The sequence below is a fragment of the Oncorhynchus mykiss genome, chromosome 25 (genome assembly GCF_057628025.1).
Source record: "Oncorhynchus mykiss isolate SJ-2025 chromosome 25, ASM5762802v1, whole genome shotgun sequence".
NCBI lineage: Eukaryota > Metazoa > Chordata > Actinopteri > Salmoniformes > Salmonidae > Oncorhynchus > Oncorhynchus mykiss.
The window spans coordinates 22,635,001-22,662,291 of record NC_143046.1 but is presented as its reverse complement, the minus strand read 5'-3'; the positions used below and the strand labels follow the sequence as shown (position 1 = coordinate 22,662,291).

Genomic DNA, 27,291 nt, shown 5'->3' with positions numbered 1-27,291 from the left:
TGCCCCTCTCTCTACCCTCTCTCTCTATACCCCTCCCTCTACCCCCTCTCTCTATCCCCCTCTCTCTACCCCCTCTCTCTATGCTCATCTCTCTACCCCCTCTCTCTACCCCCTCTCTTTATGCCCCTCTCTCTACCCCCTCTCTTTATGCCCCTCCCTCTACCCCCTCTCTCTATCCCCCTCTCTCTACCCCCTCTCTCTATGCTCATCTCTCGACCAACCTCTCTATGCCCCTCTCTCTACCCTCTCTCTCTATACCCCTCCCTCTACCCCCTCTCTCTATCCCCCTCTCTCTACCCCCTCTCTCTATGCTCATCTCTCTACCCCCTCTCTCTACCCCCTCTCTTTATGCCCCTCTCTCTACCCCCTCTCTTTATGCCCCTCTCTCTACCCCCTCTCTCTATCCCCCTCTCTCTACCCCTCTCTCTATGCTCATCTCTCTACCCACCTCTCTATGCACCCCCCCTCTCCTGTTTCTCTCTATACCCCTCCCTCTACCCCCTCTCTCTATCCCCCTCTCTCTATCCCCCTCTCTCTACCCACCTCTCTATGCCCCTCTCTCTACCCTCTCTCTCTCTACCCCTCCCTCTACCCCCTCTCTCTATCCCCCTCTCTCTACCCCCTCTCTCTATGCTCATCTCTCTACCCACCTCTCTATGCCCCTCTCTCTACCCTCTCTCTCTATGCCCCTCTCTCTACCCTCTCTCTCATACCTCCCTCTACCCCCTCCCTCTACCCCCTCTCTACCCCCCTCTCTCTACCCCCTCTCTCTATCCCCCTCTCTCTCCCCATTCTCTCTATGCTATCTCTCTACCCACCTCTCTACCCCCTCTCTCTACCCCTCTCTCTATCCCCCTCTCTCTACCCACCCTCTCTATGCCCCTCTCTCTAACCTCTCTCTTTATACCCCTCTCTATACCCCTCTCTCTCCCTCTCTACCCCCTCTCTCTACCCCTCTCTTTACCCCTTCTCTTCACCCCTCTCTACCCTCTCTCTTACCCCCTCTCTCTACCCTTCTCTTACCCCTCTCTCTACCCCTCTCTCTATCCTCTCTCTACCCCCTCTCTCTATCCCCTCTCTCTACCCCCCCCTCTCTCTATACCCCTCTCTCTACCCCCTCTCTACCCCCCTCTCTCTACCCACCTCTCTATGCCCCTCTCTCTACCCCTCTCTCTATGCCCATCTCTCTACCCACCTCTCTATGCCCCTCTCTCTACCCCCTCTCTCTATGCCCATCTCTCTACCCACCTCTCTATGCCCCTCTCTCTACCCCCTCTCTCTACCCCCTCTCTCTACCCCCTCTCTCTACCCCCTCTCTCTATCCCCTCTCTCTATCCCCTCTCTCTATCCCCCTCTCTCCTATGCCCATCTCTCTATGCCCCTCTCTCTACCCTCTCTCTATATACCCCTCTCTCTATCCCCTCTCTCTATCCCCTCTCTCTATCCCCTTCTCTATCCCTCTCTCTATCCCCTCTCTCAACCCCCTCTCTCTATGCCCATCTCTCTACCCCCTCTCTCTACCCCCTCTCTCTATGCCCCTCTCTCTACCCCCTATATCTATACCCCTCTCTCTACACACCTCTCTATGCCCCTCTCTCTACCCCCTCTCTCTATACCCCTCTCTCTACCCACCTCTCTATGCCCCTCTCTCTACCCCCTCTCTCTATGCCCAACCCCATCAATACTAGTTCACCCTCACCACATCTCACAGTGAGTGATGGCTAGCTAATAGCACCAGGCAATCCCGGGCTATTAGGCCCTGGCTCCACTCTGGCCAAGTCCCAGTGCAGAGCATGTCAGGGAAACTAAATGTTGCCCTTCTCCACTGGCTAGAGGACATATACCACATCAGGATGTTTTCTCCCTCTCTCCTCTCTATTGTCTCTCTCCCCCCTCTCCTCTCCCCTCTCTCTCCCTCCCTTTATTTCTCTCTCTCTCTCCTCTCTCTGTCTCCTCTCTCCTCTTGCTTCTCTCTTTCCCTCCCTTTATCTCTCTCTCTCCTCTCTCTCCCTCCCTTTATCTCTCTCTCTCTCCTCTCTCTCTCTCTCCCTCCCTCCCTCCCTCCCTCCCTCCCTCCCTCCCTCCCTCCCTCCCTCCCTCCCTCCCTTTATCTCTCTCTCCTCTCTCTCGCCCTCCCTTTATCTATCTCTCCTCTCTCCTTCCCTCTCTTTATCTCTCTCTCTCCCTCCCTTTATCTCTCTCTCCTCCTCTCTCTCCCTCTCTTTATCTCTCTCTCTCCTCTCTCCCTCCCTCCCTTTATCTCTCTCTCCTCTCTCCCTCCCTCCCTTTATCTCTCTCCCGTCTCTCTCCCTCCCTCCCTTTATCTCTCTCTCTCCCTCGCTCCCTTTATCTCTCTCCTCTCTCTCCCTCCCTCCCTCCCATTATCTCTCTCTCTCTTCTCTCTCCCTTTATCTTTATCTCTCTCTCCCTTTATCTTTATCTCTCTCTCTCCTCTCTCTATCCCCCCTTATCTTTATCTCTCTCTCTCCTCTCTCCCTCCCTCCCTTTATCTGTCTCTCCTCTCTCTCTCCCTCCCTTTATCTTTATCGCTCTCTCTCCCTCCCTCCCTTTATTTCTCTCTCTCTCCCTCCCTCCCTTTATCTCTCTCTCTCTCCTCTCTCCCTCCCTCCCTTTATCTCTCTCCCTCCCTTTATCTCTCTCTCCTCTCTCTCTCTCCCTCCCTTTATCTTTATCTCTCTCCTCTCTCCCTCCATCCCTTTATCTCTCTCCTCTCTCTCTCCCTCCCTCCCTTTATTTCTTTCTCTCCCTCCCTTTATCTCTCTCTCTCTCCCTCCCTCCCTTTATCTCTCTCCTCTCTCTCCCTCCCTCCCTCCCTTTATCTCTCTCCTCTCTCTCCCTTTATCTTTATCTCTCTCTCTCCTCTCTCTATCCCTCCCTTTATCTTTATCTCTCTCTCTCCTCTCTCCCTCCCTCCCTTTATCTCTCTCTCCTCTCTCTCTCTCTCCCTTTATCTTTATCTCTTTCTCTCCTCTCTCCCTCTCTCCCTCCCTTTATCTCTCTCTCCTCACTCTCTCTCTCCCTTTATCTTTATTGCTCTCTCTCCCTCCCTCCCTTTATTTATCTCTCTCTCCTCTCTCCCTCCCTCCCTTTATCTCTCTCTCTCCTCTCTCTCTCCCTCTCTTTATCTTTATCTCTCTCTCTCCTCTCATCTCTCTCTCTCTTTCCTTCCCAAGGAAACTGTTTTATGTCTGGTATCTTCTCAAGGCATGGCCCGTCTTTCCAGTCGAGGGAAATTAGGAAAGGTTGATGATTGGCGATCGCCCACCCATCATACAAACTCGTCCCTTTAGCGGCGAGCGATTTGAATATAAGTGATTTTTTTATGTCTCTTACCTGGCTTTAGCAACTGCACTCTGACTCACTCAGTCACTGTGGGGCTATTAACCTTCGTTTTAACATTCTGTCTCTCTCTCTCCCCCCTCTCTCTCTCTCTCTCTCTCTCTCTCTCTCCCTGTCTCTCTCTCTCTCTCTCCCTGTCTCTTTCTCTCCCTCTCTCTCTCTCTCTCTCTCTCTCTCTCTCTGTCTCTCTCTCTCTCTGTCTCTCTCTCTCTGTCTCTCTCTCTCTCTCTCTCTCTCTCTCTCTCTCTCTCTCTCTCTCTCTCTCTCTCTCTCTCTCTCTCTCCACAACAGGCGCCTGAATGACAATGAAATGTCCATCCTGGAGGCTGTGGGGACCTTTAAGAAGCTCCCCAACCTGAGGAAGATGTATGGCTGTTTTCATTGCCCTTTAAAACACACATACACACAGGCTGAGTTGTTGTGGTGTGTTGCAGTCTGGGCATGTCTTGTCTGAGAGGTTTATGTCAACACCAACTTTTTATGCAATGAGCGGTTTTAAGAACCTAGGGAGGGGAAGAGAGGAGAAGATGGGGAGGAGAGGAGACTGGGGTGGAGAGAGGGAGGCAGGGGAATATTCTATCCAAATGGGAGAGGACAAGGTGATTTATAGTCAGGCAATATAAAAGGCCCACTCCAGGAAGATGAAAAAAGCCAAGTCTGCTGCTGCTGCTGTATACAACACGATGAGGAGTGATTTATCTAACATGAAAATGCATACCATCTAGCATCAAAATCAAGAGAATTTATATTGAGCAACATCTAAACTTCTCCCCTCCTCTTCATGGCGCCATGGAAAACTGGTGTAGATGTTGTTTGCTACCCATCACACTTAGGAATGCTATATATATATTTCCTGTTGTTTGCAACCAATCATACTTTGGATTGTTTGGCCTAAGACTATGACACAGCGGGTAAAACCAGTTGAAATAATGTCATTTCCACCTGTTCCGCCCTTTGGGGACAGATTAGGACGCAGGCGAGACAAACGTTAACCCAATTAGGCTTGATGATTGATTCTCCCTGTTACTGGAGTGGGAGGCTAAATGAGAAGTTTATGTGTTTGGCTGGTTATAATGATGTTGAGGTAAAAAGATCTTAACACAGTGTGATATTTACCATGTTCATCTCTCTCTCCCCCTCTCTCACAGTAACCTTAGCAACAACAAGCTGCGGGACATACGTGAGGGGGCCTTCGACGGAGCCGTGGGGGTCTTGGAGTTGCTTCTGACGGGCAACAAGCTGCAGGCCCTGCAGGGACGAATGTTCCGAGGGCTGACCGGACTCAAGACACTGTGAGTGGAGCCGAGCGGCCATCTTAGAATATAAAGGCTTAGACCCAATGCCCAAGGGTTGAAGTTGTATTTAATAATATCCACATGGCAGTCATAATCTAGGTTTCCATCTAATTGGCGACAGATTGTCATGCAAATATTCTAAAATCTGCTTAAATAAAATACCTGCGGTGTGTTTCACCAAACTAACTTGTTGAGGATAAAAATCACTATGTGATGACATACTTTTAGTTTTCATGTATAGAATAAAACTCTAAAGTTCAATATCTTTCCATCTCATTTTCAACTCTACCAATAGTTTTGTCACAGACACTGTTGCGTTGAATAGACAATGTGCCTCTTCTGGTCTTGACACGTGGGCTCCAGACAAAAGCTTGCAGATAAAGTGCAGGTAGGCTAGTCTACATGATGAGATTATGGATAAGAGCGAGAATACAGTGCCTTGCGAAAGTATTCGGCCCCCTTGAACTTTGCGACCTTTTGCCACATTTCAGGCTTCAAACATAAAGATATAAAACTGTATTTTTTTGTGAAGAATCAACAACAAGTGGGACACAATCATGAAGTGGAACAACATTTATTGGATATTTCAAACTTTTTAAACAAATCAAAAACTGAAAAATTGGGCGTGCAAAATTATTCAGCCCCCTTAAGTTAATACTTTGTAGCGCCACCTTTTGCTGCGATTACAGCTGTAAGTCGCTTGGGGTGTGTCTCTATCAGTTTTGCACATCGAGAGACTGACATTTTTTCCCATTCCTCCTTGCAAAACAGCTCGAGCTCAGTGAGGTTGGATGGAGAGCATTTGTGAACAGCAGTTTTCAGTTCTTTCCACAGATTCTCGATTGGACTCAGGTCTGGACTTTGACTTGGCCATTCTAACACCTGGATATGTTTATTTTTAAACCATTCCATTGTAGATTTTGCTTTATGTTTTGGATCATTGTCTTGTTGGAAGACAAATCTCCGTCCCAGTCTCAGGTCTTTTGCAGACTCCATCAGGTTTTCTTCCAGAATGGTCCTGTATTTGGCTCCATCCATCTTCCCATCAATTTTAACCATCTTCCCTGTCCCTGCTGAAGAAAAGCAGGCCCAAACCATGATGCTGCCACCACCATGTTTGACAGTGGGCATGGTGTGTTCAGCTGTGTTGCTTTTACGCCAAACATAACGTTTTGCATTGTTGCCAAAAAGTTCAATTTTGGTTTCATCTGACCAGAGCACCTTCTTCCACATGTTTGGTGTGTCTCCCAGGTGGCTTGTGGCAAACTTTAAACGACACTTTTTATGGATATCTTTAAGAAATGGCTTTCTTCTTGCCACTCTTCCATAAAGGCCAGATTTGTGCAATATACGATTGTTGTCCTATGGACAGAGTCTCCCACCTCAGCTGTAGATCTCTGCAGTTCATCCAGTGTGATCATGGGCCTCTTAGATTTGCAGTGGTCTGATACTCCTTCCATTTCAATATTATCGCTTGCACAGTGCTCCTTGGGAAGTTTAAAGCTTGGGAAATCTTTTTGTATCCAAATCCGGCTTTAAACTTCTTCACAACATTATCTCGGACCTGCCTGGTGTGTTCCTTGTTCTTCATGATGCTCTCTGCGCTTTTAACGGACCTCTGAGACTATCACAGTGCAGGTGCATTTATACGGAGACTTGATTACACACAGGTGGATTCTATTTATCATCATTAGTCATTTAGGTCAACATTGGATCATTCAGAGATCCTCACTGAACTTCTGGAGAGAGTTTGCTGCACTGAAAGTAAAGGGGCTGAATAATTTTGCACGCCCAATTTTTCAGTTTTTGATTTGTTAAAAAAGTTTGAAATATCCAATAAATGTCGTTCCACTTCATGATTGTGTCCCACTTGTTGTTGATTCTTCACAAAAAAATACAGTTTTATATCTTTATGTTTGAAGCCTGAAATGTGGCAAAAGGTCGCAAAGTTCAAGGGGGCCGAATACTTTCGCAAGGCACTGTATGTTTATCGATCATCATGTCATCAGAATAAGTCCATCAATATTTATTGTAAAGGAGAAAAACATGTCCTTGTCAATCTACACACAATACCCCATAATGACAAAGCGAAAACAGGTTTTGGGATTTTTTAGGAAATGTATTGAAAATAAAAAACAGAAATAACTTATTTATATAAGTATTCAGACCCTTTTCTATGAGCTCAGGTGCATCCTGTTCCCATTGATCATCCTTGAGATGTTTCTACAACTTGTTTGGAGTCCACTTGTGGTAAATTCAATTGATTGGACATGATTTGGAAAGACACATACCTGTCTATATAAGCTCCCACAGTTGACAGTGCATGTCAGAGCAAAAACCAAGCCATGAGGTCGAAGGAATTGTCTGTAGAGCTCCGAGACAGGATTATGACGAAGCACATCTGGGGAAGGGTACCAAAAACATGTCTGCAGCATTGAAGGTCCCCAAGAACACAGTGGCCTCCATAATTCTTAAATGGAAGAAGTTTGGAACCACCAAGACTATCAAGACTCTTCCAGTAGTTGGCCGCCCGGCCAAACTGAGCAATCAGGGGAGAAGGGCGTTGGTCAGGGAGGTGACAGAGCTCTAGAGTTCCTCTGTGGAGATGGGAGAACCTTCCAGAAGGATAACCATCGCTGCAGCACTCCACCAATCAGGCCTTTATGGTAGAGAGGCCAGACAGAAGCCACTCCTCAGTAAAAGGCACATGACCGCCTGGAGTCGATCAAACCAAGATTGAACTCTTTGGCCTGAATGCCAAGTTTCACGCCTGGAAGAAACATGACACTATCCCTACGGTGAAGCATGGTGGTGGCAGCATCATGCTGTGGAGATGTTTTTCAGTGGCAGGGACTGGGAGACTAGTCAGGATCGAGGGAAAGTTGAATGGAGCACACAGATCCTTGATGAAAACCTGCTCCAGAGTGCTCAAGACCTCAGACTGGGGGTAAAGGGTCGCTTTCCAACAGGACAATGACCCTAAGCACACCGCCAAGAAATCGCAGTAGTGATTTGGGACAATTCTCTGAATGTCCTTGAGTGGCCCAGCCTAGCATCTCTGAAGAGACCTGAAAATAGCCTTGCAGCGACACTCCCCGTCCAACCTGACAGAGCTTGAGAGGATCTAACAGACAATACAGACAATACATCTAACCACTGTATACTCAACAACATTCACAGACATACACACTCCCTAACAGACAATACATCTAACCACTGTATACTCAACAACATTCACAGACATACACACTCCCTAACAGACAATACATCTAACCACTGTATACTCAACAACATTCACAGACATACATACTCCCTAACAGACAATACATCTAACCACTGTATACTCAACAACATTCAGACATTCACAGACATACACACTCCCTAACAGACCATACATCAACAACATTCACAGACATACACACTCCCTAACAGACAATACATCTAACCACTGTATACTCAACAACATTCAGACATTCACAGACATACACACTCCCAAACAGACAATACATCAACAACATTCACAGACATACACACTCCCTAACAGACAATACATCTAACCACTGTATACTCAACAACATTCAGACATTCACAGACATACACACTCCCAAACAGATAATACATCAACAACATTCACAGACATACACACTCCCTAACAGACAATACATCTAACCACTGTATACTCAACAACATTCAGACATTCACAGACATACACACTCCCAAACAAACAATACATCAACAACATTCACAGACATACACACTCCCAAACAGACAATACATCAACAACATTCACAGACATACACACTCCCTAACAGACCCGTTCTCTAAACAGATGCCTAGAGACTAATGACTGAGTGCATTCTGGGAAATAATATTTAAAAGGTAAAACAACAGCCCCAGTGACAGCCCCCCCTCTCTATATCTCAAATCAAATCAAATTGTATTTGTCACATGCACCGAACTATGAAATACTTAACTTACAAGCTCATAACCAACAATGCAGTTCAATAAATAGACTTACTTAAATATTTACTCAATAAACTAAAAAATAAAATAAAATGTAAGACACTAAAATAACAATACCGAATCAATATGCGGGGGTACAGGTTAGTCAAGGTAATTTTTACAGGTAGGTAGGGGTAAAGTGACTTTGCTAATAAAAATACTAACATCTTGGCCATGTTCTGTTATAATCTCCACCCGGCACAGCCAGAAGAGGACTGGCCACCCCTCGTAGCCTGGTTCCTCTCTAGGTTTCTTCCCAGGTTCTGGCCTTTCTAAGGAGTTTTTCCTAGCCACCGTGCTTCTTCATCTGCATTGCTTGCTGTTTGGGGGTTTAGGCTGGGTTTCTGTACAGCACTTTGTGACTTTGGCTGATGTAAAAAGGGCTTTATAAATACAATTGATTGACTATGCATTGACAATAAACATGTGGACACCAAGGCACTTGAGACTCTCAACCTGCTCCTCTACTACAGCCCTGTCAATGTTAATGGGGGCCTGTTCGGCCCGCCTTTTCCTATAGTCCACGATCATCTCTCTCTCTCTCTCTCTCTCTCTCGATTAAATGCAGTCACAGCTCATAGCCACCTTATTTTGACACAAAATTGAGAGCAGATAATTCATATTCTGTAGCCTAACTGATGTCCAGAAAGGCTTTCTGATGGGGCTGCTTTGGTCCTAATGAAGCGAATTGGGGAGGGGGGTGTGCATAGGGGAACATGAATGGAGTCATTGTCCTGCAGTATTGAATTTACAGGCTTTTAAATACAAGGAGCATGATCTAAATTGAGTTTGCCTGTCTCTGATCCCTGCCTATTAGAGGCTAATGCAGTATTTCCTGCTTTCACATGTTCATCACAGAAGGGCTCTGGTTGGATGTTCATCACAGAGGGGCTCTGGTTGGATGTTCATCACAGAGGGGCTCTGGTTGGATGTTCCCACTTTTCCTTCTTCCTCTGTGCTTAAGTTTGGAATCACCCCTCCCCCCTCCTTTAACCTAACCCTTTAGTTTAGACCCCCCCCCCTCTCTCCGTTAACCTAACCCTAACCATTTAGTTTAGACCCCCACCTCTCTCTCCGTTAACCTAACCCTTTAGTTTAGACCCCCCCCTCTCTCTCCGTTAACCTAACCCTAACCATTTAGTTTAGACCCACCCCCCCTCTCTCCGTTAACCTAACCCTAACCATTTAGTTTAGACCCCCCCCCTCCGTTAACCTAACCCTATCTATTTAGTTTAGACCCCCCCCCCTCCGTTAACCTAACCCTATCTATTTAGTTTAGACCCCCCCTCTCTCTCTCCATTAAACTAACCCTAACCATTTAGTTTAGACCCCCCTCTCTCTCTCTCCATTAAACTAACCCTAACCATTTAGTTTAGACCCCCCCCTCTCTCCGTTAACCTAACCCTAACCATTTAGTTTAGACCCCCCCCCTCGCTCTCTCTCTCTCCGTTAACCTAACCCTAACCATTTAGTTTAGACCCCCCCTCTCTCTCTCCGTTAACCTAACCCTGACCATTTAGTTTAGAACCCCCCCTTCTCTCTGTTAACCTAACCCTAACCATTTAGTTTAGACCCCATCTCTCTCCGTTAACCTAACCCTAACCATTTAGTTTAGACCCCCCCTCTTTCTCCGTTAACCTAACCCTAACCATTAGTTTAGACCCCCCGCCTCTCTCCGTTAATCTAACCCTAAACATTTAGTTTAGACCCCCCCCTCGCTCTCTCTCTCGCCGTTAACCTAACCCTAACCATTTAGTTTAGACCCCCCCTCTCTCTCTCCGTTAACCTAACCCTAACCATTTAGTTTAGACCTCCCCCTCTCTCTCTCCGTTAACCTAATCCTAACCATTTACTTTAGACCCCCCCCCCCCTCTCTCCGTTAACCTAACCCTAACCATTTACTTTAGACCCCCCCCCTCTCTCTCCTTTAACCTAACCCTATCCATTTCGTTTAGACCCCCAGCTCTCTCAGTTAACCTAACCCTAACCATTTCGTTTAGACCCCCAGCTCTCTCCGTTAACCTAATCCTAACCATTTACTTTAGACCCCCCCTCTCTCAGTTAACCTAACCCTAACCATTTAGTTTAGACCCCCCCCCCCCTCTCCGTTAACCTAACCCTAACCATTTAGTTTAGACCCCCCCTCTCTCCGTTAACCTAACCCTATCCATTTAGTTTAGACCCCCCCCTCTCTCTCCGTTAACCTAACCCTAACCATTTAGTTTAGATCCCCCCCCCCCCCCAACTTTCTCCGTTAACCTAACCCTAACCATTTAGTTTAGACCCCCCCCTCGCTCTCTCTCTCTCCGTTAACCTAACCCTGACCATTTAGTTTAGACCCCCCCTTCTCTCCGTTAACCTAACCCTAACCATTTTGTTTAGACCCCCCTCTCTCTCTGTTAACCTAACCCTAACCATTTAGTTTAGACCCCCCCCCCTCTCTCCGTTAACCTAACCCTAACCATTTAGTTTAGACCCCCCGCCTCTCTCCGTTAACCTAAACCTAACCATTTAGTTTAGACCCCCCCCTCGCTCTCTCTCTCTCCGTTAACCTAACCCTAACCATTTAGTTTAGACCCCACCTCTTTCTCTCCGTTAACCTAACCCTAACCATTTAGTTTAGACCCCCCCTCTCTCTCTCCGTTAACCTAATCCTAACCATTTACTTAAGACCCCGCCCTCATCTCTCCGTTAACCTAACCCTAACCATTTAGTTTAGACCCCCCCTCTCTCCGTTAACCTAACCCTAATCATTTACTTTAGACCCCCCCTCTCTGTTAACCTAACCCTAACCATTTAGTTTAGACCCCCCCTCTCTCCGTTAACCTAACCCTTTAGTTTAGACCTCCCCCCTCTCTCCGTTAACCTAACCCTAACCATTTAGTTTAGACCCCCCTCTCTCTCCGTTAGCCTAACCCTAACCATTTAGTGTAGACCCCCCCCCCCTCTCTCTCTCCGTTAACCTAACCCTAACCATTTAGTTTAGACCCCCCCCTCTCTCCGTTAACCTAACCCTAACCATTTAGTTTAGACCCCCCCCTCTCTCTCTCTCCGTTAACCTAACCCTATCCATTTAGTTTAGACCTCCCCCCCTCTCTCCGTTACCCTAACCCTAACCATTTAGTTTAGACCCCCCTCTCCGTTAACCTAACCCTAACCCTTTAGTTTAGACCTCCCCCCTCGCTCCGTTAACCTAACCCTAACCATTTAGTTTAGACCCCCCTCTCTCTCCGTTAACCTAACCCTAACCATTTAGTGTAGACCCCCCCCTCTCTCTCTCTCCGTTAACCTAACCCTAACCATTTAGTTTTGACCCCCCCTCTCTCCGTGAACCTAACCCTTTAGTTTAGACCTCCCCCCTCTCTCCGTTAACCTAACCCTAACCATTTAGTGTAGACCCCCCCCCCTCTCTCTCTCCGTTAACCTAACCCTAACCATTTAGTTTAGACCCCCCGCCTCTCTCCGTTAACCTAACCCTAACCATTTAGTTTAGACCCCCCCTCTCTCTCTCCGTTAACCTAATCCTAACCATTTACTTAAGACCCCGCCCTCATCTCTCCGTTAACCTAACGCTAACCATTTAGTTTAGACCCCCCCTCTCTCCTTTAACCTAACCCTAATAATTTACTTTAGACCCCCCCTCTCTGTTAACCTAACCCTAACCATTTAGTTTAGACCCCCCCTCTCTCCGTTAACCTAACCCTTTAGTTTAGACCTCCCCCCTCTCTCCGTTAACCTAACCCTAACCATTTAGTTTAGACCCCCCTCTCTCTCCGTTAGCCTAACCCTAACCATTTAGTGTAGACCCCCCCCCTCTCTCTCTCTGTTAACCTAACCCTAACCATTTAGTTTAGACCCCCCCCTCTCTCCGTTAACCTAACCCTAACCATTTAGTTTAGACCCCCCCTCTCTCTCTCTCCGTTAACCTAACCCTATCCATTTAGTTTAGACCCCCCTCTCCGTTAACCTAACCCTAACCCTTTAGTTTAGACCTCCCCCCTCTCTCCGTTAACCTAACCCTAACCATTTAGTTTAGACCCCCCTCTCTCTCCGTTAACCTAACCCTAACCATTTAGTGTAGACCCCCCCCTCTCTCTCTCTCCGTTAACCTAACCCTAACCATTTAGTTTAGACCCCCCCTCTCTCCGTGAACCTAACCCTTTAGTTTAGACCTCCCCCCTCTCTCCGTTAACCTAACCCTAACCATTTAGTGTAGACCCCCCCCTCTCTCTCTCTCCGTTAACCTAACCCTAACCATTTAGTTTAGACCCCCCTCTCTCTCCGTTAACCTAACCCTAACCATTTAGTGTAGACCCCCCTCTCTCTCTCTCCGTTAACCTAACCCTAACCATTTAGTTTAGACCCCCCCCTCTCTCCGTTAACCTAACCCTAACCATTTACTTTAGACCCCCCCTCTCTCAGTTAACCTAAACCTAACCATTTAGTTTAGACCCCCCCTCTCTCCGTTAACCTAACCCTTTAGTTTAGACCTCCCCCCTCTCTCCGTTAACCTAACCCTAACCATTTAGTTTAGACCCCCCCCTCTCTCCGTTAACCTATCCCTAACCATTTAGTTTAGACCCCCCCCCCTCTCCCATAAACTAACCCTACCCATTTAGTTTAGACCCCCCCCCTCTCTCTCCGTTAACCTAACCCTAACCATTTAGTTTAGACCCCCCCCCCCACTCTCTCCGTTAACCTAACCATTTAGTTTAGACCCCCCCCACCCCTCTCCATTAAACTAACCCTAACCATTTAGTTTAGACCCCCCCCCCCCCCCCTCTCTTCATTAAACTAACCCTAACCATTTAGTTTAGACCCCCCCCCCCCTCTCTCCGTTAACCTAACCATTTAGTTTAGGAGCCCCCCCCCCTTCTGGCCCGCTCCAAAACAAACTCCCCTTTTGGGCCAGAACACTTCTAGGCACAATAACATTGGATTATACAAGGCCCCAACCACACAGCCCTAGAGCAGGGGACATGTTCAACACATGTCTGCACTGCAGTCTAACAGTCTCACAGCCTACCATCACATAACAGAGAAACAGTACAACTAGGACCTGGAGTTTTTCCTGGTCATCTGGTCAGTACCACAGTGTTCCTATTGGTTTCCCATCTCACCATGATGTGTGTGTGTGTGTGTGTGTGTGTGTCTGTGCATGCGTGTCTCCACGACAGGATGCTGAGGAGTAACCAGCTAGGCTGTGTGGACAACACCACCTTCACAGGCCTGAGCTCCGTACGCCTGCTGTCTCTCTATGACAACCGAATCTCTACCATCACCCCGGGAGCCTTCACCACACTGCACTCCCTCTCCACCATGTAAGTCTCCCCACTCCCTCGCTTCTTCTCCCTTACACACTCTCTTTCTCCCTCTCCCTCCTCTTCTCCTCCCCACACACCACCTGATTGTCTGTGAGATCACTCCCTCTCCACGGAAGTCTCATCTCCCTCCCTCCCATCGTCCTCTACCCACCTCTCCTCCTCATCCCCTCTTCCCCCCACCACCTGACTGTTTGAAGGATGTCTCCTAACCCAGCCCTGGTTCTGGAAAGACAGACAACCTACAGTGTGTTATCACAGCTCTCCATGGCTACAGAATACTGCTGCAGATGGTCTTGGTAATTACAAGCTTGTATTGTTGGAGTCTCTCTTCGCTCGTTATCAAGACACTAATAGTTTCTATTTACGACCGCCCCTGTAGCATCGACAAAATACAGTTTTATCTTTCCAAAGCTAGCAACATCATGACAAATGTCCTTATGAAAATTGCTGCTTTCTAAATATTGTCTCGCGGTCCAATGGAACATGATTTGAAATGAAGCAACATTTTAGTTGATGGCGATGAAGCAATGTTATGTCTGAGATTAACTTGTCAGACATGATCAGTATTAAAATTAGAAAACTATTCAGATGTTATGCCTCTTACCCATGACCACCCAGAAGACAACGTATAAATATATGAACATTTATCTGATGAATAAAACATTAACGGCTGACATTCCTGGAAGTGCACCACTATCCCCTCATATACAGTGCCTTGCGAAAGTATTCGGCCCCCTTGAACTTTGCGACCTTTTGCCACATTTCAGGCTTCAAACATAAAGATATAAAACTGTATTGTTTTGTGAAGAATCAACAACAAGTGGGACACAATCATGAAGTGGAACGACATTTATTGGATATTTCAAACTTTTTTAACAAATCAAAAACTGAAAAATTGGGCATGCAAAATTATTCAGCCCCCTTAAGTTAATACTTTGTAGCACCACCTTTTGCTGCGATTACAGCTGTAAGTCACTTGGGGTATGTCTCTATCAGTTTTGCACATCGAGAGACTGACGTTTTTTCCCATTCCTCCTTGCAAAACAGCTTGAGCTCAGTGAGGTTGGATGGAGAGCATTTGTGAACAGCAGTTTTCAGTTCTTTCCACAGATTCTCGATTGGATTCAGGTCTGGACTTTGACTTGGCCATTCTAACACCTGGATATGTTTAGTTTTGAACCATTCCATTGTAGATTTTGCTTTATGTTTTGGATCATTGTCTTGTTGAAAGACAAATCTCCGTCCCAGTCTCAGGTCTTTTGCAGACTCCATCAGGTTTTCTTCCAGAATGGTCCTGTATTTGGCTCCATCCATCTTCCCATCAATTTTAACCATCTTCCCTGTCACTGCTGAAGAAAAGCAGGCCCAAACCATGATGCTGCCACCACCATGTTTGACAGTGGGGATGGTGTGTTCAGGGTGATGAGCTGTGTTGCTTTTACGCCAAACATAACGTTCAATTTTGGTTTCATCTGACCAGAGCACCTTCTTCCACATGTTTGGTGTGTCTCCCAGGTGGCTTGTGACAAACTTTAAACAACACTTTTTATGGATATCTTTAAGAAATGGCTTTCTTCTTGCCACTCTTCCATAAAGGTCAGATTTGTGCAATATACGACTGATTGTTGTCCTATGGACAGAGTCTCCCACCTCAGCTGTAGATCTCTGCAGTTCATCCAGAGTGATCATGGGCCTCTTGGCTGCATCTCTGATCAGTCTTCTCCTTGTATGAGCTGAAAGTTTAGAGGGACGGCCAGGTCTTGGTAGATTTGCAGTGGTCTGATACTTCTTCCATTTCAATATTATCGCTTGCACAGTGCTCCTTGGGATGTTTAAAGCTTGGGAAATCTTTTTGTATCCAAATCCGGCTTTAAACTTCTTCACAACATTATCTCGAACCTGCCTGGTGTGTTCCTTGTTCTTCATGATGCTCTCTGCGCTTTTAACGGACCTCTGAGACTATCACAGTGCAGGTGCATTTATACGGAGACTTGATTACACACAGGTGGATTCTATTTATCATCATTAGTCATTTAGGTCAACATTGGATCATTCAGAGATCCTCACTGAACTTCTGGAGAGAGTTTGCTGCACTGAAAGTAAAGGGGCTGAATAATTTTGCACGCCCAATTTTTCAGTTTTTGATTTGTTAAAAAAGTTTGAAATATCCAATAAATGTCGTTCCACATCATGATTGTGTCCCACTTGTTGTTGATTCTTCACAAAAAAATACAGTTTTATATCTTTATGTTTGAAGCCTGAAATGTGGCAAAATGTCGCAAAGTTCAAGGGGGCCGAATACTTTCGCAAGGCACTGTATAACATGGAATCATGTTTATCTAACTATCCCCTCATATATAACATGGAATCATATTTATCTAACTATCCCCTCAGATATAACATGGAATCATGTTTATCTAACTATCCCCTCATATGTAACCTGTACATGGAATCATGTTTATCTTGGGGCACTAGTCTCCTCCCATCTCCTTCCACTTCTACTGCCTTATGCTCTATGTCTATCAGCTCTCTTTCCCTCCCTCCCTGACTCTCTCTTCTCTCTAGGAGAGTAAAAGTAGTGCTGTGGTCTGCCAGCTTCCTAATTACCCTGCGGCTGACACTGACGGATCCGCTCCAGCGCGGCCTGACTAAAAATACCGTCTGGTTTGTGAACCTGCACCGCGTAGAGCAGACCTGGCCAGGCAGCACAGCACTGGGCCCAGCTGTGATCCCAGTGTACAAGTGTATCAGAGAAACAGTCAGTCACGATGGGCCAGAGCAACTTCTTGCTCTTTCTCTCTCTCTCCCGCTCTCTCAATTCAGTTTAAATTTCAATTCCATTTTATGGGCTTTATTGGCATGGGGAAACATATGTTTACATTGCCAAAGCAAGTGAAATGGATAATAAACAGAAGTGAAATAAACAAATTTGCAGTGTCATGACATTGGCCTGGGGTTTGGTTTATGACAGTCATAAATACCTCTTCCCCCCTTTTTCCTCTCTCTACCCTACTGATGTTACATTTGCAAAACCCTTGGTTAACATAGAGATTCTGGGAACATCAGAAGGTGGGGGGAAATTAACTATATTCTGGTAATCCGACCAATTGAACATATGCGGTGGTACTTAATGAATATGATGTCAGTTCGGTTATCATCTGAGACATTCTCATCAATGATAAGATGACATAAGCTCTATAGTGGAAAGTCTACACATCAGAGTTATCGGATTCACATGGAATTGTTGTTCAATTTAAATGTTTGAATATGAAATTATTCGTGATGGGATGAAATATGATTTTAGCTTCTAAAATGTGAGAAGTTGGGTTTTAATAAGGTTAGGGCTCTGCTCAATCAGTGGCCCACCCCTGTGAAGGGACATGGGCTATAAAACTTTTCAAACACGCCCTCCTCTCCCTTCCTATATAAAGCCTTGATGACAATATAACCTCCTGTTCTGAGGATGTGAGAACGATGGTCCGATGTCAGAATGGTTCAGATAATAACTACAGAATGAAGCGAACATCAGTGTGAGCTTTGGTTGCGAATGGTATGAACTTTGAACTCTTATTCACTACAGAAGTGATACCTTCTAGCTGTTGAGTTAGCAACAGCAGCTGCAAATGCAGGTTAGGAAGGAACAGACAGAGTATCCCGTCTACCACACAACGACGTTACTACAACGTTTTCAATTGACAACCTGAGACATTCTTCAAAGGACAAAGGACTCGGTTGGGCAACACGGCCTTCCATCTACCACCAACCTACCGAAGCACAGCTCAGAGTAAATATTTATTGCATTTTCCTTTTCCAAATGTGTGGTAATTTAGAATGCAGAAGATATTGTATTTACGATATCACAGCTTCACCCTTTGTTCCTCAGTCTTCCCGCTCTTTCACTCAAAACCAGCCCTTTTCTTTTGTGTAACAAGCTGTCATACCTGTTCCGCCTTCTAGGGACATTTTCCTTTATGACGTAATTTGTAATCAAGTTATGATTTAATTATGTGTATGTGTAATTCTGTGTGATTAGTTAGGTATTTAGTAAATAAATAATTAAACCCAATTTTGTATTGCTGATTCAACTTATTAGCCAGGTTTGTGCAGATAACCAAGAATTTACAACTTTCAGATGAGACTGAATTAAGATGACGATTAATATTGACTGCTATTTATGTAAAATATTACTAGGTCTTTAAGAATTTATTCGGAAGATAACAGATAATAAATATTATAATAAATATTATTTCGTGGTGCCCCGACTCTCTAGTTAATTACATTTACATGATTAGCTCAATCAGGTAATATTAATTACGAAGAAATTATTTTATAGAATAGCATGTCATATCACTTAATCCGGCATAGCCAAAGACACGACAACAGTAAACCACCTCTACCTTGTCACAACAAAACTGATTGTCTCAAAACGCATTAAGAAGGAAAGAAATTCCACAAATGAACTTTTAACAAGGCACACCTGTTAATTGAAATTAATTCCAGGTGACTACATCATGAAGTTGGTTGAGAGAATGCCTCATAGCATCACAGCACCATAGCCTCATATTTTCATAGCCTCATAGCTTCTTATTCTCATGTCATCATAGCCTCGTAGCATCATAGCCTCATAGCAGATGGTAAAAAGGGACCTGGGTGAAATAAATCTGCTAGTGTTGACTATAACACTGTGATGATCCAGGTACTGTGGAGGGGGTGCCTAGTGTTAACTTTAACACTGTGATGCTCCAGGTACTGTGGAGGGAGTGACTAGTGTTGACTATAACACTGTGATGCTCCAGGTACTCTGGAGGGGTTGGCTAGCGTTGACTTTAACACTGTGATTCTCCAGGTACTGTGGAGGGGGTGACTATTGTTGACTTTAACACTGTGATTCTCCAGGTACTGTGGAGGGGATGGCTAGTGTTGACTATAACACTGTGATTCTCCAGGTACTGTGGAGGGGATGACTAGTGTTGACTTTGGCTGGTTACTGGTGTCTACAGCTGGTTACGGGTGTCTACAGCTGATTACTGGTGTCTACAGCTAGTTACTGGTGTCTACAGCTAGTTACTGGTGTCTACAGCTGGTTACTGGTGTCTATGGCTGGTTACTGGTGTCTACAGCTGGTTACTGGTGTCTACAGCTGGTTACTGGTGTCTATAGCTGGTTACTGGTGTCTATGGCTGGTTACTGCTGTCTACAGCTGGTTACGGGTGTCTACAGCTGATTACTGGTGTCTGCGGCTGGTTACTGGTGTCTACAGCTGGTTACTGAAGTCTACAGCTGGTTACTGGTGTCTACAGCTGGTTACTGGTGTCTACGGATGGTTACTGGTGTCTACGGATGGTTACTGGTGTCTACAGCTGGTTACTGGTGTCTACAGCTGGTTACGGGTGTCTACAGCTGATTACTGGTGTCTACAGCTGGTTACTGGTGTCTACAGCTGGTTACTGGTGTCTACAGCTGGTTACGGGTGTCAACAGCTGGTTACTGGTGTCCTCGGCTGGTTACTGGTGTCTACAGCTGGTTACTGGTATCTACAGCTGGTTACTGGTGTCTATGGATGGTTACTGGTGTCGACATCTGGTTACTGGTGTCTACGGCTGGTTATTGGTGTCTACAGCTGGTTACTGGTGTCTACAGCTGCTTACTGGTGTCTACTGGTGTTTAAGGGTGTCAACTGCTGATTACTGGTGTCTACTGGTGCTTACTGGTGCCTACAGGTGTCTACTGGTGTTTACTGGTGCATACTGGTGTCTACTGCTGCTTAAGGTGTCAGCATGCTTCAGTTCAGCTGGCTGCTAGCCGAAGTCGGCTAGGCGAACCGAACGAGTGTGCTCGCATACTCCCTTAAAAGACCTTCATTTGAAAAATTTGAAAAAAGCGGCAATAGTAGTGTCTATCCATTTTGAGACACCGTAGACAGTATATACTTCCTAACTCAAGATATGTGTCATTCATTTTGACATTTTTGCAAAGGAGATCTTATTCGCTCAATTTTACATCCAACTAAAGCCGGGTGGACTCTACACGACTTTCAAAATCCTAACATCACTGAGCCTCTCACATTAAAAGACTGTCTTTCCTGTCGTTTTTTTGTGTGTTGCCAACGTAGTGGTGCGCACACTAAATGATCTTGCACATACTGGGGGTCACATAATACAAGATTCTTCACTTGGTCGTGAGGATTCTCCATACTACCACGCTGTCTCGCCAAAACAATTATGTGATTAGAATGTTAACATAACTGGAATGAGCTGTGGCTCAAAGCAGCCTCATAAACGTTCAGTCAGACATTCATGCTTGCCGTACAGAGTTTAAATAACTAGCCAACATTTAAGAATTTAATAACACTGCTTGTGAGTTTCAGAAATATAATGATTTGACACTTTGGTTAAAGGCAAGTACAAACGCATACTAGTAGTATTCATGGCTTCTGTTGGTGTGTCTACACATTCTGGGTGATGTGAAACAATGACATCATCTCACTGGCTTCTTCTCTGGCGAGCTCTCATTGGCTACTGCTGATCACCGTTCTCAAAACTTGTTGTTGCACATCTCACACTACAAGAGCATTGCAGATTTTGTGCCGATAAAATCAAACATGTTTGAAAATATCGGGACGTCTGGGACTGCTAAAAGACGGGATTGGTAGCCCTCAGATTGGGTCTCTGACCTGTTCACATTAAACTACTGTCGGTGACGGCCGCACATCCCGAGTACGCAACGACATGGGGATTTTGTCTCCAATCTCAAAAACATGTCTTGGAAGGCTAAATCGGGGCCAAAACCATGTTGTGTACACCCGGATTAAGATGTTTGGTGCAGTATTTCTCAATGGAAAAAATGTGCATGAAAATGAGTCATCTCGTTGAATAACAATAAAGCGTTTACTGAAGAATCCCTACTGTTGACCAATCACTAAAGAAGGGGCGTAGACTTCAGATTGCCTCAAGAAAGAAAGTTGTGTGCCTGAACACCAAAACCAATAAAAACATCGCAAAATGTCATCATAATATATGTACAAACTCTTCCGAACTGTTTTGGCTGGAAGCATGCGGACACCTTTCCTGGTGTCTACTGTTACTTACTGGTGTCTACTGCTGCTTACTGGTGTCTACTGCTGACTTACTGGTGCTTGCTGGTGTCTGCTGGTGTCTACTGGTGACTTACTGGTGTCTACTGCTGCTTACTGGTGTCTACTGGTGCTTACTGCTGTCCACTGGTGCTAACTGGTGTCCATTGGTGCTTACTGGTGTCTACTGGTGACTTACTGCTGTCTACTGCTGCTTACTGGTTTCTACTGGTGTCTACTGGTGTGTACTGGTGCTTACTGGTGTATACTGCTGCTTACTGGTGTCTACTGGTGTCTACTGGTGGTTACTGGTGTCTACTGGTGTCTACTGCTGCTTACTGCTGTCTACTGGTGCTTACTGTTGTCTACTGCTGCTTACTGGTGTCTACTGTTGCTTACTAGTGTCTACTGGTGCTTACTGGTGTCTACTGTTGCTTACTGGTGTCTACTGGTGCTTACTGGTGTCTACTGGTGTCTACTTTTGCTTACTGGTGTCTACTGGTGCTTACTGGTGTCTACTGCTGCTTACTGGTGTCTACTGTTGCTTACTAGTGTCTACTGGTGCTTACTGGTGTCTACTGTTGCTTACTGGTGTCTACTGGTGCTTACTGGTGTCTGCTGGTGTCTACTTTTGCTTACTGGTGTCTACTGGTGCTTACTGGTGTCTACTGGTGTCTACTGTTGCTTACTGGTGTCTACTGGCGTGCTTACTGCTGCTTAAGGGTGAAAAGTTAAATGCCAGTAATAGCAGCTCAATGCTTGGTATAATTTCTCCCTAACATTTCCCAGGTGGAGTAGTGGTCAATATAGACAGCTCAGTGTTTATTATCCTCTTCAGTGATCTGCTCATCTATTTGTGGTCTTGTAAGATGGCTGCTTCCTCAGTGGCTTGTCAAAGGCTGCAAGCTGTAAGCTGTTGTGTCAGTTAAGTTTGTCAGTGATGCAAACCAGAACCTAAATGATTCCCACACACATTCACCCCACTCACCCCACTCTCTCTCTCTCTCTCTCTCTCTCTCTCTCTCTCTCTCTCTCTCTCTCTCTCTCTCTCTCTCTCTCTCTCTCTCTCTCTCTCTCTCTCTCTCTCTCTCTCTCTCTCTCTCTATCTATCTCTATCTCTCTATCTCTCTATCTCTCTCTCTCCCTCAGTAACCTACTGTCCAACCCCTATGTATGTGACTGTCACCTGGCCTGGCTGGGTTTGTGGCTGAAGAAGACCAGGGTTGTGAGTGGGAACCCTCGTTGTCAAAAACCTGCCTTCCTCAAGGAGATCCCCATCCAGGACGTGGCTAAACCCGATTTCACCTGCGACGGTACGAAACACACCACACCACACCCACAGAGACACCCCCTAAAAACACAGACACCCCATACACACACACCTGGCACTGTTTCTCCCACACACCCATCCATCTAACCATCCATCACACCTGGCCCTGTTTCTCCCACACCTCCATCTATCTAACCAGCCATCACACCTGGCCCTGTTTCTCCCACACCTCCATCTATCTAACCATCCATCACACCTGGCCCTGTTTCTCCCACACCTCCATCTATCTAACCATCCATCACACCTGGCCCTGTTTCTCCCACACCTCCATCTGTCTAACCATCCATCACACCTGGCCCTGTTTCTCCCACACCCCCATCTATCTAACCATCCATCACACCTGGCCCTGTTTCTCCCACACCTCCATCTATCTAACCATCCATCACACCTGGCCCTGTTTCTCCCACACCTCCATCTATCTAACCATCCATCACTAGAACAATACCTATTTTTCTTGGCCCCAGACAGGTGCTATGTGAAGGGTTTTATGACAGCAGGCTTTGTGTCCAGGGCCCCTGGTTCTGGGGCAGGCTTTATGTGAAGGGTCTTATGACAACAGTTGTGTTCAGGGCCCCTGGTTCTGGGGCAGGCTCTATGTGAAGGGTCTTATGACAGCAGGCTTTGTGTCCAGGGCCCCTGGTTCTGGGGCAGGCTCTATGTGAAGGGTCTTATGACAGCAGGCTTTGTGTCCAGGGTCCCTGGTTCTGACTTTTAGACTCACTGCTCTATTTCTGTCTTAGCTACTGTCACACCTCTACATCTACATCCATCTACAAGCCGTTCATATCCACTTCCCATGAAATTCCACTGGCTGTGTAAAATGCACCACAAAATCTGCTGCTTCCACCTGTTACTAGGCATAGGCCCAAGACCGTCTACACAACCCCCTCCCCTCCATGACTCTGTCCTCCTGTAGTCTACGGCATGTGGGACACACACTCTCTCTCACACACACACACACAGACACACACACACTGTCCACCCACATAGCTATTAACTCCTGTATCTGACAGAACAGGGGCCAGGGCGAGGGTGTAGGGACTGTGAAGACCAATGGAACAGTAACCGTGGGCGACCACATTATCTCATGTCAGTGTGGGTTTTATGGGGACTCGGTCATTTCCCCCAGGCAGAGTGAGGGAGATGGAGGCCCAAGGAACTGAACTGTGGCCATAAAAATTTACACCAGAAAGGAAATGCACTTTGGCTTCTGTCTGGTCGAGCGCAGGACTAGCTGCCTCTCTCTCTCTCTCTCTCACACACAGTGGGCCTCTTGTCAAATGTACCGGGCTCTTGGGAAAATAGCACTTCTACTCTTAAGGACTGTAGGGATTAGCTCCAAAAATCTTCTCATATAGTCAATTCACTTGTGAGTTGTAATAATTTGGTACATTCTATATAAGTCCCAGACAGCCAAGTTATACAGTAGATATAGAGTTTCACTAGAGGAGCTACACTAGCTTCATTTGTTCGGCTACAGTGGCTTCAGAAAATATTCATACCCCTTGAATTATTCAACAGTTTGTTGTGTTACAGACTGAATTCAAAATGGATTAAGCATATATTTTGTTCTCACCAATCTACACACACAATACCCCATAGTGACAATGTGAAAACATGTTTTTAGAAATTTGTGCACATTTATTGAAAATGAAATACAGAAATATCTAATTTACATAAGTATTCACACCCCTGAGTCAATACATGTACAATCACCTTCGGCAGCGATATCAGCTAAGAGTCTTTCTGGGTTAGTCTCTAAGAGCTTTGAACACCTGGATTGTAAAATATTTGCCCATTATTCTTTTAAAAAATATTCAAGCTCTGTCAAATTGAAAATACATTTTTGAGTCTTGCTATAGATTTTCAAGCAGATTTAAGTGAAAACTGGACACTCTGTCTTCTTGGGAAGCAACTCCAGTGTAGATTTGGCCTTGTGATTTAGGTTATTGTCCTGCTGAAAGGTGAATTCATCTCCCGGTGGCTGGTGGGAAGCAGACTGAACCAAAATCCTCTAGGATTTTACCTCCGTTCCGTACATTTTTCATCCTGAAAAGCTCCCAGTCCTTAATGATTACAAGCATACCTATAACATGATGTAGCCACCTCTATGCAAATATGGAGAGTGGGACTCAGTAATGTGTTGTATTGGATTTTCCCCAAACATAACACTTTTATTCAGAACAAAATGTTAATTACGTTGCCACATGTTTTGCAGTATTACCTCAATGCCTTGTAAACAGAATGCATGTTTTGGAATATGTATATTCTGTACAGACTTCCTTCTTTTCACTCTGTCAGTTAGGTTGGTATTGTCAGGGTTAGGTTGGTTACTTTCTAAATGTAATCTGTGCCTAACCTTAACCTTAAATTAAGACCAAAAAGCACATTTTTGTTTTCAGAACTTATTTTTACAATATAGCACATTTTGACTTTGCAGCTGGTCCATCTAGTGGAAATCACTCAGTTCTGCCTCAAGGACAAGTCTCTTCCCAATAAACGTCAACCTGATTAAGAGGCATTAGAAGAAGACAAAAATGTATATTACCAATTCCAGAATAAATCAATGTTAGTGTTTACATAGCTGCCCATAAATGTTTGTAGCATTTCCCTTTATAAGTTATAAGTTATAGGTCATGTAGGCTTCTTCTAACCCATTGCTTTACACTACAGATAATAATATGATTAGCCTGTAATAAAAAATATTTAAAAAATAGCAGTGTCAGATTTTCAATCATTCCAATTACCCCTCGATCTTCAAAAATAGGACTTGGAAATATACGTTAGCCAAATTGTTTAACCTGAGCATAACCCCAAAACGAAGGACTAATTAGCCTACACTGTTGTTTATGATTGTGTTGTCATGGAGGACTGATTGGGCTCATCGCTTCGAGTTGAAAAGCAAATGCTGCTCTAATGGAACTGCATGCTTTGAGCACTACCGAGATTTGTTATTTGCAAATGAATGCCGTATGATGCATTTTCTATAGGCCTATTGTTGACATTTTTGTTTGTGACACTTTGATATCTTGATCATTAGCAGCTGTTTAAGTCTATCAAAAGTGTGCGAGTTGGAGCAAGTCTGTTATGCCCATGGAATTTTTGGGGAATCAGTACGAATTAGATGGAGCAATAAAAGCCACATTCCTGGTCTTCTTAAATGAAACTAGTTGTTGACAGTATGGAGCACAATACCACAGGGGAGTTTAGAAGGGAGGAACTCAAACTTTTATTCCATACGCTGGGATCCGCACTATGCAGCTGTTGCAAGAGCGCATTTTTCACTAGCTGTCCACTGGGGGCGTATTCATTACGTCGATTCTGTTGCAAAACGTTTCTTAAGCTGAAGCAAATGGAACAAAACAGGGAGGGACCTACCTCTAGTTTTGCTCTGTTTGCTTCCGTTTGGTTCTTAAATGGTAAACGGTTTCCATAATGAATACATCCCTGGTTTTAAAAACAATGATTGATAGGAAGCTTAAACTTCTTCAATTCAACCAACATTGGGTTAAAATACACATATACATTTTTATATTTATTGGAAAGGAGCATCAAGTTCATCACCCTGTACTTTCACCACCCTGTGAAGTTCATCACCCTGTACTTTCACCACCCTGTGAAGTTCATCACCCTGTACTTTCACCACCCTGTGAAGTTCATCATAACTTATTTCATCTGTAGCCTAATAAACTGCATGCTCTCCCAACGAGTCATACTGGGAAAAGCACACAGCATGTCATCACGTAACTCCAAGTTTACTTTGATATTAAATCAATATTTGCACATAAAATCCTTTCCACCTACATTTCCCGCATAATACATTTTACCAACACAAAAAGATCCCAGCGTGTCTAGCGGATTATGTTTTGTCAACATTTGGGAAGTTTCATTCAGGCCTGTCGTCATGAATTTTTTTCCCCGATGTACCTTAAAAAGGTTGGATAGAATCCCTGTTTGAGAGAAAACAGAAAGGAGCCAAATCATCTTTTCTCCTTTCATAGCCATTAAACAAACTGTTTTTTAGTCCCCATTGGTCTCATGGTGAAATTACTGAGCGGTTTCCTTCCTCTCCGGCAACTAAGTTAGGGAGGACACCTGTATCTTTGTAGTGACTGGGTGTATTGATACACCATTCAAAGTGTAATTAATAACTTCACCATGCTCAAAGTGATATTCTATGTCTGATTTTTTTGTTGTTGTACCCATCTACCAATAGGTGCCCTTCTTTCAAAGCATTGGAAAACCTCACAGATCTTTATGGTTGAAACTGTGTTTCAAAATCACTTCTCGACTCAGCGACTTTACAGATAAATGTATGTGTGGCGTATAGAGATGAGGTAGTCATTTAAAAATCATGTTAAACACTACTATTGCACATAGAGTGAGTCCATGCATCTTATTATGTGACTGGTTAAGCCCATGTTTACAAAGGGGTTGAATACTTATTGACTCAAGACATTTCAGCCTTTCATTTTTTATTATTTTGTAAACATTGCCAAAAACATAATTCCACTTTGACATTATGGGGTATTGTGTGTAAGCCAGGGACACAACATCTCAATTTAATCCATTTTAAATTCTGGCTGTAACACAACAACATGTGGAAAATGTCAAGGGGTATGAATACTTTCTGAAGGCTCTGTATCTGTAGCTGGAAGCCATAGGTGGTGTTTCATTTAGCCCTCAATGCTACATGCTAAGTAGGAGGGAGCAGGAGGAGGATTTAGGGCACTCTGTATCCCTCCACCTCAAGGTCCACATTGCTGCAGCTATAATGACACTCACTGACGTCCTGTTTTTAGACTGTTTCATGTCTTCATTAGTGGGAGATTTGTGGTCCCCCAATCAACAAGTCAGCATTTCGGCTCCCTCCCTCCATCCAGCCCCTAGTCCTCTACAGACAGGCTG

The 27,291-nt window shown here is 45.0% G+C and overlaps 1 protein-coding gene across 1 annotated transcript in view; it reads left to right on the top strand.

Annotated features, from left to right (window-relative positions):
* The window catches only part of slit3 (slit homolog 3 (Drosophila)), a 443,755-nt gene that overhangs the window by 335,845 nt on the left and 80,619 nt on the right, over positions 1 to 27,291 (top strand). Inside the window, 4 exon segments of the mRNA XM_036969807.2 lie at positions 3,652 to 3,726; positions 4,509 to 4,652; positions 13,835 to 13,978; positions 22,203 to 22,366. Coding sequence (XP_036825702.2) covers positions 3,652 to 3,726; positions 4,509 to 4,652; positions 13,835 to 13,978; positions 22,203 to 22,366 — 527 coding nt within the window.